General features: G+C 53.9%; 1 protein-coding gene across 3 annotated transcripts in view; it reads right to left on the bottom strand.

Moving 5' to 3' along the window:
* Positions 1 to 20,387, bottom strand: part of PIK3C2B (phosphatidylinositol-4-phosphate 3-kinase catalytic subunit type 2 beta) — a 66,010-nt gene that overhangs the window by 26,752 nt on the left and 18,871 nt on the right. For 2 of the 3 annotated variants that reach the window (XM_047076636.1, XM_047076637.1), the window contains exons 2-12: positions 16,122 to 17,142; positions 12,118 to 12,218; positions 11,365 to 11,519; positions 10,895 to 11,015; positions 7,892 to 8,003; positions 7,557 to 7,636; positions 7,110 to 7,173; positions 4,797 to 4,943; positions 4,154 to 4,187; positions 3,127 to 3,322; positions 1,970 to 2,092 (exon numbers count right to left, since the gene is read on the bottom strand). In XM_047076636.1, coding sequence (XP_046932592.1) covers positions 1,970 to 2,092; positions 3,127 to 3,322; positions 4,154 to 4,187; positions 4,797 to 4,943; positions 7,110 to 7,173; positions 7,557 to 7,636; positions 7,892 to 8,003; positions 10,895 to 11,015; positions 11,365 to 11,519; positions 12,118 to 12,218; positions 16,122 to 17,054 — 2,066 coding nt within the window. In that variant the 5' untranslated portion in view covers positions 17,055 to 17,142. Of the gene's footprint in view, positions 1 to 1,969; positions 2,093 to 3,126; positions 3,323 to 4,153; positions 4,188 to 4,796; positions 4,944 to 7,109; positions 7,174 to 7,556; positions 7,637 to 7,891; positions 8,004 to 10,894; positions 11,016 to 11,364; positions 11,557 to 12,117; positions 12,351 to 16,121; positions 17,143 to 20,387 lie in introns of those variants that run through there. The other variant, XM_047076638.1, reaches the window with a different exon arrangement.

Here is a 20,387-nt window from a genome sequence, read left to right as displayed (position 1 = left end):
GGCTTCTGCCCTGGAACTGGGCCATGCAGACAGGATTTGCATGCACAGATACCTCTGTTTATCAGTCACTGTGTAAGTCACTTGCAACAGGGAAACCAGAACTGAGAAGGTTTCCTCAGCTACAAAGATGACAACAGAGAAGAAGAGAGCTTTTATCACGTGCTAGGTACGGTGCCACACGCTTGCAATGTCCCAAAGGGTCTCAAACAGCCCTGTAAGGTAAGCTCCCCAAGTTTCCACCTACAGTAAGAAAGGGTGAGTGCGCCCACGCCTGTGCTTTGAACCCTACGCTATAGCATCTTCTCCCAAATGCCTTGATCTTGACCAGGAAAGCGCTAAGAGTCTCCATGGGGCACGTGGGTGAGGAGTGCTGAGAGGAAAAGGCTATAGGCAGCGACCAGCCCTTTGGGATTCGAGGCTGAATCCAAGACAGGGAGCGAAAGGAGGCCCACCGAGGAGGCAGGCTGAGGTCGGAGAGGCAGGCTGAGGTCAGAGAGGCCAGGATGCCTCCACTCCTGGGTCTAACGGCAATTTTGTGGGGTCTGCCCAGACTGGAGCACCGTATAGCATAATTCTCTGGGCAGTGGTAGTAATTGAGGCCAGAGGGAGGGAAGCGGAAAAGTCCAAAGCCTTTTAAGGCAGCCATCCCCTGCCTCCAAGGAGTCTCTCCTGCCCTGGCAGGTGTTTGATTAAAGCTTTATTTACACTTTTTTTGCTCTCTAAATTCCACATGTGTGAAGACAGAAGAAGGGGTCTGCCCCCCCAAGCTGTTCACCTGTACAATAACCTTCCTCTCCCGGGGTTTGCACAGGCTCTCTATCGACCTATTTTGGCAACCTTGGCCTCCCCAAGGACCCCATTCAGTCTCTGATCTGCACTCCAAATACTGAAGTTCCAGTTCTGCTCTGCAAATAAGGACTGACACACAGTCAGTCTGGGGAAGTGACGCTGGCGGAGGGGAGGGGGGCAGCAAACAAGGGGCTTTCTGACAGTGGTTGGGGGTGGGGGGGTGCGCAGCACAGAAAAGGCAGGGGGCAGCCAAACACCTGCAGAGTACCATTCAAGGCCACTCATCTCCATTTCCTTCTTGCTTTGCTTGGCTGACGCCTGACATCCCAATAGCAAATTATTGTTAATAAATGCTGATTAATACTATCTTGTGCTTGTGGTTTCATAGTTATATATATAACCTATCTCATTTCAATGCCACAACTGCCCCTGAATTAGACACATGTCCCCACTTTACAGTTTGAGGCACAGAGAGGCAAAAGGGAACAGGTCTACAGACAGATCTAGAAATAGAGCTTTATTCCTGTGGCTCCCAGGCCATTATTCTTTCTTCTGGACAACCTTTCCTTTCCTATCTCGGAGGAAGAAAGCACAGGCCCCGCTCCGCATTCTATGAAAACTTTGGGAAGAAGGAAGAGGATGAGAATCCCTCAGACTAGTTAAACCTTTTAAGGGAGACAAGGTCAAGACAACCAATTATTATTAAAGCTACTAAACTTGTATATGATCCTTTATGGTGTACAGAGAGAGTCCTTGTGGATATTTCTCATTGGAGTCTCATAACAACTTGAGAGGTAGAAATGATAGGTGTCCCCATTTAAAGGTTAAGGAAGTAAGGGCGCCCCGGGTGGCTCAGTCGGTTAAGTGTGGGACTTCACTCGTCCGCTCAGGTCATGATCCCAGTTGGTGAGTTTGAGCCCCACACGTGGGCTTGCTTGGGATCCTCTGTCCCTCTCTCTCTCTGCCCCTCTCCCACTCGTGCTCTCCCTCTCTCAAAAATAAACATTAAAAAATAATAAAGGTTTGGGAAGTGGAGAGGCTGCCGGACTTGTTTGGGTAGGGTTAGTGATGGAGCCTAGTCTAACGCAGGGGGTAGGGGCGGGGCGAGGTGGAGACATGCAGGAGGCTGTGTGGGTCTGCAGGGGCCCCGGCCCTGGGGTCTGGTGGGGGGGGTGCTTACTGCTGGTCCCAGATGATGAGGTGGAAGAGGTACTTGGAGAAGTGAGCCCTTCGCGTGTGCAGGGGGCTGCACAGTTCCCTCCCGCCATGGCTGAGGGAGCAGGAGAGGTAGAAATCTTCATAGCTGCAACAGAAAGAGAGCAAGGACACTCAGCTCCCAAACCCCATCTAAGTCACCCGACCTCTGCCAAGCTCCATTTCTCCTGCTGAAACTCCTCCCTGGCCCCTGGGGTCACGGGACAGGACAGCCAAACTGGATTTGCGAAAGCGTGCTCCAGGGGAAGCAACTCGATCTGGGTCCCTCCGCCCAGCTTCAGGCTCCACGCTGGGCCCTCGGTTTTCCTCCCTTCTTTATGGGGACTAGCCGCGCAGCCTCCTCCTTACAGTCGGATGCAGCCCATGGGGTGTCTGCGTACAGAGGCGCATGCGCAGGTGACCAGGGTGGGGGATGAAATCGACATATGCCGAAGTGAATGCCAACACATGGGGGTCCCTGTGGCTCGTGACAGGTGCCTGACAGAAGAGGTCAGAGAAGGCCCTGGTTTCCCAGGCTGCCTCCTTTGTTCTCCGCCAATCGCCCAGAGGAATACATTAAGTGAGGAACAAAGAGAGAGGGGGAAGGGAGAGGGAGGGGGGTCCGGAAAGGGTGGGGGTGGAGCCAAATGCCTTTTCCCCTAGGCCCTGGATGCAGGGGACCAGGCAGAGGAGCTGAGGATTACCACAGGAACGTCCCCCTCCACCCACCCCTGCAGGCCTAGGGAACTCCCCACAAAGGGTCATCTCCTACCTCCCCACCCCCTCCCATTGTGCATCTGCAAGGGAGTGCAGTCATTGGCCTTGGGGCATGCACTCTATCTGGGAAGCGGCCATCTGTCGCAGTGTCTCCATCAGCTGGCCTTGGATAAATGGGGGGCAGGGATGCCGATGCAACCAGCACCAACCAGCAAAGAGAGGGCACAGCAGGATCGGGTCCATCTCAACCCATCTTGCTGCAGCCTCTTCTCCATACCCCCACTGGGGGACCTCTGTCTCTTCCTGGGGATGTCCCAACCCACACCCCGCTCAGCCCAGGTGCACCACATGCCTCAGACCATCAACTCAGGATGCGTGCAGACGGGAGAAGCCACCTGCACGTCAAACTCAGCCCGCTGGGCTCACCTGGTGGCCCAGGTGATGGGGATGCGGTGGGTGGCATAGACGGTGAAGGCCAGGGGCCCGGTGAAGTGGCAGGCCTCCTGGACCAGATCGTGCTTGCGGCTCCCGGGCACGGCTGTCTGGAAGTCGGCATTGAAAGTGCTGCAGTATAGCTCCACCAGATCCAAGATGGCAGCTGTTAGAGCTTCCACGACCTTCTCTGTGAAAGGAAGGGGTCAGAAGGAAAGGTCACGAGGCCTCAACAAGCCCCATCTCGTTGCCATGGCACTGGCTATGATGGTATATACCCCAGGACAGTGGCCCCCAAATGCCAGTCGGTTTCTAACAGCCCTGACAAGGCTCACCCATCCGTGGTGAAATGAGAGGAAAAAAGCAGGAGCTTCTCATAAAATGATGCTCAATTTCAAACCTTCTCCTTATTTTTACGTATTGCTACTTATTTTGTGTTAAATGTCCTTTCTTTTGGGAAATAGCAGGAATGATTATTGACAACAATTTTAAAAGTCGTTGCCTGGCAAAATAAAAGCTGACAGCTTCTACGTTTGTCCCCAAAACAGTGCTTTGTGGGACACGTTATTAGTTCATGAAATCCAAAAGACTGGGAATCATCGACCAAGAATCCCGGAGATACAGACTTGAAAGACTCCAGGTAAAAAATTCCTTATTACCCCCCCTGCCCCCCTCCATTCTGAGTTCCAAAGGCAGGGGTTATGGAGAATAATGGCAACCAACCCAAGTGAGAGTTCTCTCATCGGGAGCCCAGGGCTAACTTTGCCTCATCCTATCCTCACCACCATCTCCCAGGGACACCACAGGAATAACTAGTAAAAATAACGAGGAAACATTTTGTGGAAAGAAATGTGCTCTCCAGCTGGAACACACACACACACACACACACACACACACACACACACACACACAGGCAGATCCGGACTCATAAATCAAGGGGACCAAGGGAGAAAAAGGAATCTGGGCAGAGGCTTGTTTTCAGCCGCCCCTACTGAATGAAGACAGAGAACAGTTCCCTTACCTCGGTTTTCCCTCACAGCCAAGACACTGGGATCCTATTGGGGAAGAGGAGAGGGAGGGGAGCTTCAGGGCTGTGGTCTTTTCCGGCACAGCTGGAAGAAGGGCTTTTCAACAGCTGTGCTCATCTGGACCGGACTAGACTGTAATTGGAGGAGCAGAGACTCCCCGGGGGAGACAGCGTCATGGTTTGTACCAGAGCCATGCGATGGACAGAGTGAGCCAGGCCAAGGATAAAATCCACCCAAACGAGACACTCCAACCCGCAGGCTGCTACACTCCAGTTCACAGTGCCCGTCTGCGAGGCGCAGGGCCCCCAGTGGGGAGTCGTGGAGCCAGGAGGGGAAGGTTTGCGTTTTGCACCCTGGCGGGTATGCAAAGTGCCAGGCAATGCCTGGGTGATTATGAATAAAGCCTTTGGGCTGAGCTCCTGGCAGTTAATCCCGGGGGGGGGGGGGGGGGCGGGGGGGGGCAGACCCTAGCCCACCCTCACCTTCAGGAAGAAGGGATACGAGAACTCATGTGGTTTAACTACAAACGTGAAAGATGGAGGTGGAGAGAAGACCTTTTTAGTAAGTGGGCACCTAGTCACCTCGTTACTTGTGAATACTGCTCTCCTCGTTCCCCACACTCTGGGTCCCCGTTACCTTCTGAATTTTAGGCTGCATGCGGGAGGGGCAGGGGGGCAGCTGGTTGAGGGCGTTGGTGATCTCAGGGGTCTCTACGGCGGCTAGGGCGTTGCAGATGGCCTTGACGGACTGGACCACCCTGTCGGCCTTCAGTGGGAAGTCCCCCTGTGGGAGGCGGCCCAGTGAGGCTGGCAGGCGAGCACCCCAGCACCCACCCTGTTGAGGGGAATGGGTTGGGAGGAGCGGGGGTTCACGACCCTCAGGAGTAACTAGTGGACTCCCATGCTTTATTTTCAAACTTCCGGAGTTAGCGAACTGTCAATCCTGTTGAATTAAGTGAGCCACGCCCACACTCCCGGCTTCTTCCAGCCACCCTCCCTGAAGGTCCTCTTATTCCCAGATCCCCTCTGGCAGCTACTATATAAACACGAAACACAAACACATCCCCCAGAGACATGCAGTTTTAATAAAACCAATCCATAGGAAACAGCAAGGAAGCCAGGGACCATATTCAGGCCCCTTTGCCTATGCAGCCTTATGTCTCACACTGTCACCTAGAGCTTCCGGGGGGATCTCATCTCAGCGCCACAGACAGGCCACGCCCCTGTGCTCCTCTCTGCACCTGGGCTCCCGCAGTCTCCTCACTGGGAATCCCCTCACCTGTCCTGCCCTGATTACCTGCATAAGTTCAAGTCACGGACCATCGAAAATCAGCCTCCTTCCCAGAGTCCTCCTTGGTCGGTCCTCCTATCACTCTCCAAGAGCCCTTGATGAATTCATTACCATCCTGTTTTGTCTACCAATAGCTTTACAGTTTTTTAAAAGGCTTATTTATTTTTGAGAGAGAGAGAGAGAGAGCGCGCGCGCCCGAGCGTGCAAGCAGGGGAGGGGCAGAGAGAGGTGGAGACAGAGGATCCAAGCAGGCTCTGAGCTAATAGCAGTGAGCCCGACTTGGAGGTTGAACTCATGAACCGTGAGATTATGACCTGAGCCGAAGTCAGACACTCAACTAAGTGAGCCACCCAGGTGCCCCGACAAATAGTTTTATATTACTATTTCCTTTTTTTTTTAAATTTTTTTAAATGGTTATTTATTTTTGAGAGAGAGAGAGGGAGAGAGACAGCGAGTGAGTGGGGAGGGGCAGAGAGAGAGAGACACACACACACACACACAGAACCCACAGCTCAGAGGACAGGACTCCAACTCACGCACCGCGAGATCGTGACCTGAGCTGAAGTCGGACACTTAACCCACTGAACCACCCAGGCGCCCCACTATTCCATTTTTCTAGCAGGAACACAAATTCCCTGAAGGCTAAGATGATCCTTAGGCTTCTCTACCCATAGTGGACACTAAGGTAGGACCAGACTGGTGCACAAGAGGTGTTCAGAGACCTTCGCCCTCATCACAGTAAATGTTCGAGCAGAGGTTGATAGAGAAGGGATTCTGGTGGTGGGTAGAGGACGGAGCCTGATGCAATGCTCAACTCCCCCAAAACGAAGAGTCCGATGTCCACTATTAACTGGATCAATGAGACAGGGATTGGTTGTGAAGATCGTTGTCTGTTTTCTGTTTTGTTTTTTAATTTTTTTAACGTTTATTTATTACCGAGAGACAGAGAGACACAGAGTGTGAGCAGGGGAGGGGTAGAGAGAGGGGGAGACGTAGAATCTGAAGCAGGCTCCAGGCTCTGAGCTGTCAGCACAGAGGCCGACGCGGGGCTCGAACTCACCAACTGCGAGATCGTGACCTGAGCCGAAGTCGGTTGCTCAACCGACTGAGCCAGCCAGGCACCCCTGTTTTGTTTTGTTTTTAAGCTCCATGACATTTGGGGCAAATGTTTGTTCTCACAATGTTAAGGGTTAAAACTCCATGAGAATCCAAGTAAGGAGAATCCTGGCCCTACCCTACCTTTGAGACCCTTCACCTCCTGATAGTTTTCTACCTGTGACACCAGCACATCAGACTGTCTCAAATCTGAGGTTCCTGAGCATTGCTCACAGGAAGTACACTCCGGTGCACATTCAAGTACAGCAGCTGACAACTCTATGCCCCTTAGCTCTGGAGACGCTACTCCAGAGACAGGGATCAGGGCACGGTTCTTGACCTATTTCTACAGGGGAGCAGAACCCCCGTGAACACACTTGCCAGCTGCCCAACAGCCAGCGGTCTTGGTTTGCCCAGGGGCTAGGGGAATGGCAAGAAGTGCCCTGCTGACAGATTTTCAGTGTCTGCTCCAGATCCCATTAGGGCTGGCGGAACCCAGGAGGACTTTGGGAAAGGAGGGGAGGAGCTTTGGGCAGCTGGGCCAGCCCCGGGATTTATACTCACATCAGCCAGCAGGAAAGCATCAACTTCGTTGTGGTATGTGTCGAACAGAAGACTCAGGGCCTGCCTGGGGAGTTGGGGACAGGGAAAAGTCACAGGAGAGGTCAGGACAGACCCGGTGTACTGGAAGACCTCTTCTCTCCCTCCCTTCCCACAACTCAGGCTTCAGACTCTAGTTTAAAGGGGTTCCCACTCTTTTCCATAAGTCTCATGAAGACTGAAGGATGGTGAGTCTTTTCTGCTTCGCCACCCCTCACCTGGAGAGTGATGGCAAAGTACTAGAGGGACAAGATGTAACACACCCTAGAGTGGGGACCTTCTCCTACGATACTCTTGGGTCTCATCCCTGACACCTGTAAGAACCCCTGGTAGAAAGGTAAGCAAGGCTATCTGTTGGGGTCCCCTCACAGTTCCTGCTTAGCCCACATCCAAGATGGCACCCACTCTCACCTGCTGATGGTCTGTTTGACTGGCCTCTCTTGCAGATGGACGAGGTAGTTCAAGGTGGAGGGGCTCTGGTCATCATTCACCTATGTAAGAAGTGGCCTATTCAGTCTACGGCCATACCACCCTGAACGTGCCCGATCTCGTCTGATCTCGGAAGCTAAGCAGGGTAGGGCCTGGTTAGTACTTGGATGGGAGAAGTGGCCTATTCAGAGAGGAGTGGTACCCTAACCTCCACCCAGAGCTCCTCCCCTACTCCCACTGACTGTGTTCCGCATCACCTCCTGCCCCCTCTACCTCCCCATCCCCGGGGAAGCTGTCTGCTACGCCCCCACACGAACCGTCCGGGCCAGGTCACTGCGTACAGCTTTCTGCTCCATCAGCTGTAGTCGAATGTCGATGTCAAACTTGCGGCAGTACTGAATGTACTCATGGCTGCCCAGGGCATGCTTGCTGGTGGGACAGGGGAACAAGACCATTAGCACCCTGGGGATGCAGTGGGAAGGGAGATGTACACCTCGGCCTTGGGAAGACAGAAATAAGAGGGTGTAGGCAGTGAAGGGTACTTGGGCTCCTGGAAACTGTCAGAGCAGAGCTCAGAGGTCTGTCTAAAAAAAAAAGCCACCTAATACACTTAACCTTGGTCTGCACAAACTTTGATTTTCTTAGGCATTTATTACCTGGATCATCATCACCAATCACTCCAGGGGCGGGACCTTCTGGAAGGAGTGGGGAACAGAGACTTCTCGGAGGGAGGGGGCAGTGATTAAGTCCCATTCTCTTGGCTTTGGTATATAGGACACTTTGAATGTCACCTGTGCTTAGGTGTGGAGCTCACTGATTGACACTCTCCCCACACTGTGATCCTAAGGCTCCCACCCCCTGCCATCAGTGACTGGGGTGCTAAGGCCAACCAAACAAACCTACCAAGATTCCAGGTCTGTTATTCCTACACCCTAAGAAGTCTGCTTCTCTCCTTCCTCCATGGGTCCTGCTTGACTGTGAATAACAACACAAATCTCTATAGACTTCCTGATAAACACCCACCTGCAGGCCATTCACTGCTCAAGCAACAACAAGTGAGACCCTGTCTACCCAAGTTTCAGAGAAGGCCTAGGAGTCCTTCTGTGACCCAGCCTTTTCCTCCCTCCCAAATCACACAGTAGTCAGAAAGGAAACCCAAGAGAAGGGGCAGAATGAGTGTCCTGCAGGCCAGCCCTGCAGGCCTGGGCCGGGTCCCAGCAGCTGGGTAACAGAAGCCGGAAAGGGACTTCCTTCCTCAGCAGAGCTGGGAATCTAGGCCAGAAATGGAGGGGAGAGGAGAGGAGCAAAGGGGAGGAGTATGTGCAGAAGCCTAAGTGGTGCCAGCCTGAGAGACCAGTCTGGGTCCAGCTAGGACTTAAGGGGTTCTCCACATCCTGAGGGGCCAAGCCCCGGATCCAGGCCCCAACCTGCCAAGGCTGAGCTGTGGCTAAACCCTGGGGGTGGAGAGGCTGGGCAGGGGGCAGGTCTGGAGGGAGTGCCCTTGGAGGAAGGAAGAGTGTGGTTGGGGATGGGGGAGGTGGCAGGAAACCCAGCCCTCCCCTGGGACTGTCTCAAGGTTCTTATCTGAGAACAGCCTGCATCCTGGACCCACCACGCCCCCTTTACATCAGGCCCCGCTCGGCAAGGGTAGGAAACCACAGGGCTTCCTTGGGAGCTAGCCACTTTCTGGAACCCCCAAAGTGTCTTCACCCCCACCCAAGGCAGCGTCTTGTGCTCAGGGTCTTCTAGGCTTTTCTGTTGGGTGAGGAAGAAAGAGCCTTAGTGGAAAAGGGCGGGGGGGGGGGGGGCTTCTCAAACAAGAGTCAAGGACACTGGGCTCCTCTGGGGACTTGACTGACCTTCTCTGTGGAAGGCCTTCCTCTGGATGCATTCAAGTTAAGAGTGGGAGGGGCGTGACCCCAGGACCACCCATCCACCCACCCATCACACTGAACACTCCAGCTAGGTCCTGACAGGAAGTCAGAACCTCACAGCTTATCTACCACCTTCAGCCCCGAGGGCTCAAGGACTAGGTGAACTGCAAGGGAAATAACAGTATTCAGCTGATCTGAATCCTCACGCTTTCCCGTCTTTGGGCTGGTCCTTCCCTGCTCCTTGGGTCATTCTCACACTCAGTTCTTATCACATTTAAGGGAAGAAATTGAGGATCAGGGTCTTACAACTAGTAGGTGGCAAGCTAGAACCCAAACCAGCCACATCGGTGTGATCCATGATGTCCCTTCTCCCTTACAACAGTGCCTGGGGTGCTCTCTGCCAGGAGACCCTGAGTCTGGGACCCCTTCTTATTCTTCTAGGGAAAGCAAGGGCCCATGGAACACACTTGAACAGTGTTCCTGGAGTTGCGCCATGCAGGGCCCTGCCCCTGCTTTCCCTCAGCGTTCCAGAAAGGCCCCCCAATATTCTCAAGGTGGGAGAAACCAGCCAAGGACTGCTCTAGTCATTGGTCAAGCACCGTTGCACTAGACCTGGATGTAGGAGAGAGAGAGAGAGCGTGCAAGTTGGTGGCACTAAGAGCTGACATCCAGGCCCCTCCCTTCCCACTGCTGACGCTTGCTTTCTCCAAGCGGTCAGGGGTACTGGCCAGTGGGCACCCCCAGAAGCTTGGGGAGGAAAGCAGATCTCTGTTTTCCTCATCTGCTGCCTTCCGGCCGATGTTACAGCACCATCTGAAGGGTGCACACCCTCTCCTCCCGCCCGGGGCACCCAGAGCCCCGGGGCAGCGGAAGGGGATGGCTGCAGCTGGTCCACATCAGACTTTCCAGGGAGGCCGCCTGCTGCAGGGGGCACTGGATGGAGAGGAGCTGGAGGCGAGCCTCTGGTGAGGAGGATAACCAGCTGCACATGCCAAGGGGGAAAGGCTCGTTGGCAGGGGCAGGGCGAGGAGGAAGCAACTGTAATTTCTCCCCCAGGTTCCACAAGGGCACTTCTGCCCAGTCCTCCACCTACCACAAAGAGACCGCACAACCTAAGAGGAGCAGCCCCCCGCACGCCTCTCTCCACACGCAGACGTCTGCAAGCAGATATGACCTAGTCTTTGCCTGCTTCCAGCTCCAAGCTCTTTCCGCAGCAGACTTGGCTCAGAAGCAGGCCAGCCCTGCTGGAAGACAGAGCGCTGGGGAAAGTGCGACGTGGCTGCGAGTGTGCCCAGAAAGCGGCAGCGGGATCAGGGAGGAGCTGCCGGCCTGGGGCCGTGAGCCCAGCACCACCCCAAGGAAGCCCCCTCAAAACCCTACCGCCCAGAAGGCAGGTGCCATTTCCTACCCATGCTCCCTGCCCCCTCCCCCCCCAGATTCACTCACTTCTGCAGGAACTCCTCCAGCCCACAGGGCTTCAGCACAAAGTCCCCCACGTCCACATCTCTCAGTTCGTCATGGGTGTAGCACAGGGTCTGGTGGATGAGCAAGTCTACCGTGGAAGAACCTGGAAGGGGTAGGGCAGGGGAGCCATGATGGGGGGCGGGGTGCCGGGGCAGGCGGGGCTCAGGGTCCCCCTCCTGACCTCCCCGCCGCCCCCCACCACGTTCCTGGCCAAGCATTCTCTAGCACCACTGCTATCACGATGAAGCAGACAAACACATAATTCGGGCTAGGACAAAGTGACCGTGGGCCCAAAAAGCTCGCCCCTGAGCCAGTCCCCCAGAGGAGCCTCCCCACTGCCCCTCACTGGAGCCACAGGTGGGGTGGGAGTTGAGGTCCAAGGATCCTACGGTCCAAACCACAGTCATCCCTGCCCCACCTCAAGGGATGCTCATACCCCCTCCCCCGCTTACAGTTGCAGGTAAAAGTGAGTGGCTCCCGTAGGCTGTCACACAACACGGTCACCTTCAGGTTGACTTCATCCCCAAGGTGCTCGGGGCTGGGGGTGACAGCACTCCAGACATATCCGGTGAGGGAGTAGTCTTGGATGTCAGAGCCAGATCGAAGGCTGTGCAGGAAGAGAGGGAGAAGGACCCTCGCTGTGCCTTCAGAAGAGAGCAGTCGAGAAGAGGCCTGCTGGGACCCTCCCACCCTGAGGCCAAGGGCCCTTCCGTCCCTCCAGGTCTGCAGGCCAGGCTGGGGGCACTGGGGAAGCAGCTCTGGGAAACCATGTTCTTGACACATTTACTACGGTTACGTAACGTTTCCCAAGCCCAGCTGAGCGTAGGGACAGTTCTATAGTGACAAAGTTTTCCATGCTAAATTCAAGGGAAAAATTCTCCTCGCTCCATTTCCTTTCTCTGTTAGCTCCAGGTAATATTCTTATCTCCATCTGGGGTGCATTTGCTCCTGGGGGCAACCGAGCCTGAAGCCCTTGGGATAATGTGGCTGTTGGATCAAGGGTTCGTAAACTTTGTCCAAAATATGAAACTTCTAAGATTTCAAAAAGCCCACAAACACCTGTTGTAGGCAGCACCCCATAGTGATGAATTGAAATTTATTAAATGTGGCTCTTTTTCCTTCCCAGAGAAAGTTCTGAGTGGGCTGGCCCTCCCCCACCCCCAGCCCCCAGAGCCCTCCCCAACACCCCATTCTTTAACTCTTACATATCCAGCATGTGGCAAAACGCAGCAACTTCCTCATCTCTCTCCTCTGAGACCTCAAACAACTCATGGCCATTGGTGACAGCATGGGGCCGGGAGCCCACCTTTAAGAGAAGAGCAGCCGACTCAGTGCCTTTTGCCTCAGGGCATTTCCCTTCCAGCGGGCTGCTCCCAGATCTACACCCTGAAACTCTGGGTATAAAGGCTCTTGAAGCATTGAACACTCAGGGCCCCAGGAAAATGTGGGAAATCCAGGAAGCTCTTTATCGGCTGTCCTAGGAGACCAAGAGCCAAGTGAAAAGAGGGAACCTTGGGGCACGTGGGTGGCTCAGTCTGTTGAGCATCTGACTTTGGCCCAGGTCATGATCTCACGGTTCATGGGTTCGAGTCCTGAATTGGGTTCTGCACTGACCGTGCAGAGCCTGCTTGGGGTTCTCTCTCTCTCTCTCTCTCTCTCTCTCTGCCCCTCCCCCACTCATGCTTTCTGTCTCTCAAAATAAATAAGCTTAAAAAAAAATTGAGGGGGGCCTGGGTGGCTCAGTCGGTTAAGCCTCTGACTTCGGTTCAGGTCATGATCTCGTGGTTTTTGAGTTGGAGCCCCGCATTGGGCTCTGTGCTGACAGCTCAGAGCCTGGAGCCTGCCTTGGATTCTGTGTCTCCCTCTTTCTCTGCCCCTCCCCTGCTTGTGCTCTGTATCTCCCCTTCAAAAATAAACATTATTATTATTATTTTTTTTTTTTAATTGAGAGACCCGGAAGCCTTGGCTGAGGCTGGAAGTCTGGGTGGGATGGACAAGCGTGTGGCCAAACCTCCTCTCCGGGGAGGCAGTGTCTAATAAGCTCAAGCAGGTTAGGCAGCGCACAGCACTGCTGGGTCACCGGGCTGGCTTTCTGGGGGTGCTCCTACGGGTGTGGCTGGGAGCTCTGCAGGCAGCCTCCTTTTCCCAGTCCCAGCTCAGGGGTCAGGGCAAGAGGGTTACCCAAACAGTGCCTGGGGAAGCCCGGCTCCGGGCAAATGCCTCGGCATCGACAGCGAGCCCCAGGGACCCAAAGCAGAGAGAGACCGAGAACACTCAGATGCAGGCGGTGACTCAGACCCACGTGCCTTCTCGGTCAATGCTATTTGAGGAAGAAAGCATCAAAGCGGCCTTCTGAGCAGGAGAGAACCTGGCTCCTGAGCCTTTTGGCCGTGAACGGCTGGAATGTCAGGGCACCCGCCTGGGCCCCGGTTCCCATCAGAGAGAACACGGAGTGTGGTGGTGGGGATGCTCTCTCGGATGAGACTCAACCTGCCTCCCGGTACAGGGCTGTTTTCAGTCACCAAGAGGAGCCCTAAAGAAGCCTGCAGCCCAGCCCCAGGGAGGAGGAAGTGGTGGTGGTGGGGGGAGCTGGGGCATGACAGGTTTCTGCCTGACGGGCCTGCCCAGAGCCGCCAGGGGAGGCCACCCCATGGGAATGGCAGCTCAGATGGAGCCCGAGCCTGCATCCGGTAAAGCAGCCGCTGCCAACAGCTGCTTCCGGGGAGCTCAGGCCTGTGCACATAGCAAAGCCTCACCTCTCACCCTCCCACTGGCTCTTCTCACGTCCTCCCCGCCCCTAAGGGCAGATGGCAGCAACTGAGCTCCTCATTTGAATATCCAAATTGTTTCCTCTGAGTGACCCCTCTCATTAGCCTTGCTCCCCAGGGTGAGGATGGAGGGGTGCGGAGGGGAGGGCGGCAGCGGGGGCAGTTGGCATGTGAGGCCCTTGCTCTGCCAAGTTCCAGCCTGTGTCCCGCTCACAACAATAGTACCACTGTCAGCAATTAACCCACAAAAGTGAGGGTGAGAGAGAGAGAGAGCGACAGAGACAGTGAGACAGAGAGACAGAGGAGGGGAAGGCGAGGGGGATAGAGAACAGAGTGGCTACTGAAGGCCATTTTCATGCCCCTTCAGTACCACTCCCTGGCTCCATAAGAAAACAAAAGCCACTTACGTTTGCCCTGCTGGCAGGCCCTGGTGGCATCGCCCGATGCTGGCTGGGGGAGTCTGCCGGGCACAGGCTGGCAGTGGGGGTACCAGGCTGGCATTTGGAGCCACCCATTTCCAGAGCTGGCTCCACAGGCCTGGGATAAGGAGGGTCCCTCCGTCTGAAAGCCCGGCGGAAGCGGGGCGGCGGGATAGGCCGCGGGTCCAAGGGGTCCCCCCTCCCGGTGGGATGAGCCCCCGCACCGAGCTGAGGTGGGGAAGCCCAGGGCCGCATTTGCCCCTTAAGAACTGGCCAGAGCTTCTTGCTCTGCACTAGCTTCTTCAAGGAGACTTTGCACCAAGCTCCCTCTCGGGACCCTGGTGACACACAGGGGTTGGGGGAAGGACGAGGCAGTGGAGGGAGGCGAGAGAGAGAGGGAGCGACAGAGGTGACCACCTACCCGGGCGGCCTGACTCCGAGCAGGCCCAGCTCTGGGTGAGGAACTCGGAGCTGGGAACAGGAATCTCCCTGTCCCTATAAATAGCAGGAGCCGCCCCACCTCTCAAGCAGGGCCCTTAAAAAGCCCTGAGCTCCAGAGTCATGACTTATCCCAGAAACTGATCCTGCTTTGGGGGACTCTCTTCGCAGAAGCACAGGAAGGAAGGACCACGTGGCTTTTCCCAGGCTGTGAAGGATCCCAATTACTGGGACACACGGTGGGAAAGCCCCGGTGTCCCTTAAACAATGGATAAGGAGGAAACAGGGACGGAATGAAGTGGAAAGCTGTTCCTACGGAAGCCATCAGTTATGAGGTAACTTTTGACTCCCTCTGCAGCCAGGGTTTCCAGACCCAAGGGTGAAACTCAAAGTGGCCTCAGGTCCTACCCACGGAGATGCTGCTGCTGACATTTTTTTTTTTTTTAAGAGAGAGAGTGAGAACGGGAGGGGAGGGGCAGAGGGAGAGAGAGAGAACCTTAAGCAGGCTCCGTGCTCAGCGTGGAGCCAGACACAGGGCTCGATCCCACGATCCTCAGATCAAGACCTGAGCTGAAATCAAGAGTTGGACGCTCAACCGACTGAGCTGCCTACGTGCCCCTGCTGACACTTTTTTAAGCCAGAAAAAAAGATCAAAGCTGCCCTGGAACCCATCTGTGCTTCTATGGAGGCACGGTGCTGTTTTATACTCTGCTGGTCAAAGCGAAATTATTACTGTCGTCCTGCATGTGTTTGCTAAATATTCTCCCCGTGAGAGATAGACGGTGGTGATGGCTGCACAACAATGTGAATGTGGTCAATGTCACCGAGCTGGATGCTTCAGATCGGCCAAGGTGGGTGAATCTTGTTGTGTATATTTCACCAGAGTAAGAGAGAGAGAAGGAGAGAGACAGAGAGAGGCAGAGACATAGAGAGAAAGAAATAGAAGCTGAGAGAGAGAGAGAGAGAGAGGCAGAGACAGAGGGAGGGGGGAGAGAGAAAGAGGGACAGGGAAACAGAGGGAGACAGAGAAAGACAGAGGGAGAGAGCAAGTACCGGCAGGCTTTGAAACAAGAGAGACCAGAACTGCATGCCTTGGACTATCAGGTAGGGTTGTTGAGGGGTCTGGACCAGGGTCTGGTGACCAGTGAGCACTAAACACTGGTTAATGCCGTGACTGAGCCTCATTACCACACAGCGTTTTGGGCACCGCAGGTCAGAAAGCAGAAGCAACTTGCTCCAGTCCACAAGGCCATCCGGCCACAGGGTCACAAAGAATCCCCTAAGCCTGGTTCAGTCCTTACCTTGTGAAGTGACTACACACTAGGAACCGAGATTCCAAACCACCTGCCCCCACAAGGGCTGTTTGGGCACAAAACTCAGCCCTGAGGAGGAGCCATGTCTCTACTAGCCCCCCCCCCCAGGGGCCAGGAGACCCCTGCCAGGAGACAGAGGCAGGGGGAGGAGAGGACTACCAGGGGGAGTATGCAGCAGACTGGGGTCTGGAACAATAAGAAGAAAGGACTCCTCTCCGTTTCCAAACGGCACTTGCGAAGGGGAACGGAAGGCACACAACAAGGTCCTCACCGGAGCAGCGGAAATCCGGCGGTTCTTGCCAGGTGTCGTATTTTTTCGGTTGGCATAGCGGGAGGCATAGGTTCGGGGCGGCACCTGAGGGGGCATGGTCTTGCTCCGGGCCACGGGTTTTCCGGGAGTGTCCTTGCCGAAGTCCAGGGGCCCCCGGCCCTCCTTCCAGCCCCTGGTGGTGTCACGCAACATTTCTGCATCGTAGGTTGACTTCAGGTTGAGCCGTGTAATCGCATCATTGATCCCGTCATAGTCCACAGGCCCCAGGAGGCGCCCCGGACCCCCACCCCCCAGCTCCTCGTCCTCTTCTAGGATGCGACGCCCTAGCAGTTTGCCTGGAGGGTGCTCGACCGAAGAAAAAGTGTTGACGTCATTGGGCTGGGAGATCTTGGAGGATGAGGGAGACCCCTTTCTGGGAGGCAAGGGAGGGGTGTCCCAGATAGAGACTCGGGGTGGCAAAGGAGGTGGGGACAGTTTCTTGGAGGAGCCATCTATATCTCCTGGTCCTGGGGACAAAGAAAGCCCTTCATCTGAACCATCAAAAATATAGAGATAGTCTCCAGCCAGAGAGCCTTTGGGCCAGGGATCTGGGCCAGGCTGGGAGCCCTGGGAGGTAGAGTGGTTGGATAACCCTTCCTGTGGGGACAGCGAGTTGTAATTGAGGGTAGGATCAGAGCCAGAAAGACCGCGTAAGAGCTTAAGGTCCTTCTGCCTCCCCGCCGGCTTGCTGTAGAAGTCTAGGACGGGCTCGTCCCAGCTGATGAGAGTGGGGTCTGTGCTCTGCTTGGCTCTGTTCTCCTCCTTGTCGTGCCGGAGCTGGGACAGTGCATCATACTCCATCTGCAGGGCTTCGGCCATGGCCAGCTCTTTGCGGCTGATGCCCACCGACTCCAGGGACTTCCAGTGTTCCCCATTGCCCTGAGTCGAAGACATGGTGAGGATAGGTGACCGAGGAGACAAGGAAGCCTTCTACTTCCTGCCAGTGTCAGGGCTGCAGGGTTCTGGCATGGTGTCTCGGCACCTGCAGGTGAGGGGTTAAAAATGTCAATCATTCAGCCACGAAATGACTTGTTTTAATAATCTGACTTAGGCGACATCATCTGGGCCACTGCCTCCTTCTTGCGTGCCTGTAACCGATGGGGAGAAACAAAAAGACGGAGAGAAAAAAGAGATCCCGGGGCGCCTGGGTGGCTCAGTCGGTTAAGCGTCCGACTTCGGCCCAGGTCACGATCTCATGGTCCGTGAGTTCGAGCCCCACGTCGGGCTCTGTGCTGACAGCCCAGAACCTGGAGCCTGCTTCGGATTCTGTGTCTCCCTCTTTCTCTTCCCCTCCCCCGTTCATGCTCTGTCTCTGTCTCAAAAATAAATAAAACATTTAAAAAAATAATAATAAAAAAAGAGATCCCAAGACAACTCTATCTATGTAACACATCTACCCTTCCACTCATCAATAGACGTTTCCATCTGTGGTCCCTTGCTCCCACCCTCCTCTCTCTCACATGTGCCCCGAGGAAAGGAGGAAGCGCCTTGCATCAGCCAAGAGAAGATGGAAACAAGGGCTCTTTGGTCCGTTTAAAGAGGACAACTCTCAGACACTGCTGGTGGGGAATGAAAAATGGGACAACCACTTTGGAAAACAGGCAGCCTCTTGTGAAGATAAACACCCGCCTACCACAGGACTCAACTATCCCACTGCTAGTTACTGTCCCAAGAAAAATGAAAGCATATGTCCATACAAAGACTCGTATACGCATATTCACGGCAGCCTGGTCATATCCCCAAGCTGGAAACAACCCGGGTTGGTCCATCAACAGGTGAGCGGATTAAAAAATGTGATTACGTGCACATAATGATACCAACTCAGCGGCAAAAAGGAATGAAATTACTGACACGTGCAGGGACATGGATGCATCTCAAAATAACTATTCTGCGTCAAAGAAGCCAGACCCCCCCCACAAAAGTATGAATATGTAGGATTCCATTTATATAAAATTCTGGAAAATGAAAACTATCTACGGTGACAGAGAGCAGATCAGCGGTTCTCCGGGAAGGGGTGGAAAGATGACACAGAGGCATAAAGGAAACTTTGGGGGATGACAAATATGTTCAAGGACTTAATCGCAGTAATAGCTGCACGGATATATAAATACGTCGAAACTTATCAAATTGTACACTTTAAATACGTGCGGTTTATTGTACGTCTAATAGACCTCCATAAAGCCATAAAGTGAAATGTACAATAGAGTCCAATGAAACAGACCGTATAATTACTCAGACTGCACTAAGGTCCTCCCAAAATACACCAATGTGAGCAATAAAACAAAGCCTGGCAACAGGTGAGACCCGGGTACTTGGTGGATGATAGGTGTGCCATATTAATTCTCCTTGGCCCTCAGGAAGCCAGGCAGGAAGGCAGAACCCCCAGGCTAGCTGCCCCTGGCCGCAAGCAGCCCCCTTCATGTACCCCACTGTTAGTATCCTTTTCTTTAGAAGCCACCACACGAAGATGGCACTGAATGGTTGTAATGACATGGCTAGCCTGGCCCAACGGTTCTCAACCCTGGTTACTCATTAAAAACACCGGGGGCGCTTTTTTTTTTGTTTGTTTTTTTAAGTACTGATGCCTGGTTCTCTTAAGAGATTCTAATTTAATCGGTCTGTGGTAGAGCAGTGGTATTTTTAAAAACCCCAGGAGATTCTAGTCTGCAGCTGAAGCTGAGAACCACAGACACGTGTGTGTGTATGTTTCGGATTAGGTTGGGGAAGGTGAAGGTGAAGTGGCCACTTCTGACCCTTAGTGCCAGCAGCCAAGAACTTCATGATTTCATGGAATCATCAAAAATTATTCATTCTGTTGCGCTGCTTTACCCAGCAGGTAATAAACATGAGCATGTTGTTCCTTATGATTAGAAAGTTGAAAAAGTCAAAAGGAAAAAGGTTCCAATAGATACTTGGGTGGCAAATTCCATCAGGTCCCAAACGAGTTAGGACAAAGGTATCCCTTGGCCTGAGGTGCCTGTCTAGGACCCTGGTGCCTCCATCAGGCCCAGGTGCAGCACCCTGACCTGAAGGCCATGGCTGGCTCAGTGAATCTTAACAAGTAGTTCCCCAAGGATGGAATAGCCCGGGCATATGACGTGACTCTTTGCCTGTTGAGTTTACCCACTGTCAACAGCTTCTTATGTATTACCTTTTTTTTCTTCACTTTTTATAGTTTATTTATTTGAGAGAGAGAGAGAGAGCATGAGCGGGAACGGGAGAGGGGGAAGGAAGGAAGAGAGAGAGAGAGGGAGGGAGGGAGGGAGGGAGGGAGGGAGAGAGAGAGAGAGAGAGAGAGAGAGAGAGAGAGAGAGAGAATCCCAAGCAGGCTCCTCGATATCAGCACAAAGCCCCACGCAGGGCTTGATCCCATGAACCATGAGATCAAAACCTGAGCCGAAACCAAGAGTTGGATGCTTAACCGACTGAGCCACCCAGGCGCCCTCTTACAGATTACTTTTTACCTACTAAGGCTAAGAGGGAGTCTTGCTATTTGAAATTCAAAGGAATTGGATGAACAGATGGAAATACCCAGAACACAGCTGCTGGGAGTTGGGAGACTGGTCCCAGGAGAAGGTCCTAGTGCTTTAGACAGGAGATACCAGATAAACGCTCCAAGCTGGACCAAGCCTTTTATTCCAGAGAGTATCAAGATTTGCCTTCACCAGGCACCACTGTGAGGAGGAAAACTGAGGCCGTTGGAAATGATCTCTCTCAACGTCCTGCCTCTCTTCCCATGAAAGTATCCACACTTGCATTCAGCCTCCCCTTCTTGCCCTTTTTGGTCTCAGGGGAAGAGGGTTCCTGCCTCCTGCTGAGGCACAATCCCAGGAACCTCCCTTCCCTCTGCTGTATCTTCACTTCTTTTCCTTAACGGGGTCTCTCTCTTCAGCACTTTAACATGTTCAGGCTGCTCCTAGCCTTAAAAAGAAACAATGAGGGGCGCCTGGGTGGCTCAGTTGGTTAAGCCTCTGACTCAGCTCAGGTCACTATCTCACGGTGTATGAATTTGAGCCCCACATCGGGCTCTCCGCTGTCAGCGCAGAGCCTGCTTCAGATTCTCCGTATGCCTCGCTCTCTGCCCCTCTCCAACTCTCCCTCTCAAAAATATTTTTTAAAAAAAGAAAATGAAAAAAAAAACCCCAAAACCCTACGCCGTAAGTACCTTCTCTTGACATTCTGTCCTCCAGCCAATACCTTCTCTGTTCTTCCTTCCCTTCCCGGCTG

Source organism: Lynx rufus, unplaced genomic scaffold (assembly GCF_022079265.1).
Source record: "Lynx rufus isolate CCGP_SWC_20201006 ecotype Redwood Valley unplaced genomic scaffold, mLynRuf1.p SCAF_15, whole genome shotgun sequence".
NCBI classification, from domain to species: domain Eukaryota; kingdom Metazoa; phylum Chordata; class Mammalia; order Carnivora; family Felidae; genus Lynx; species Lynx rufus.
Note: the sequence above shows the minus strand (reverse complement) of the source record. Positions and strands in the feature narration are given on the sequence as shown.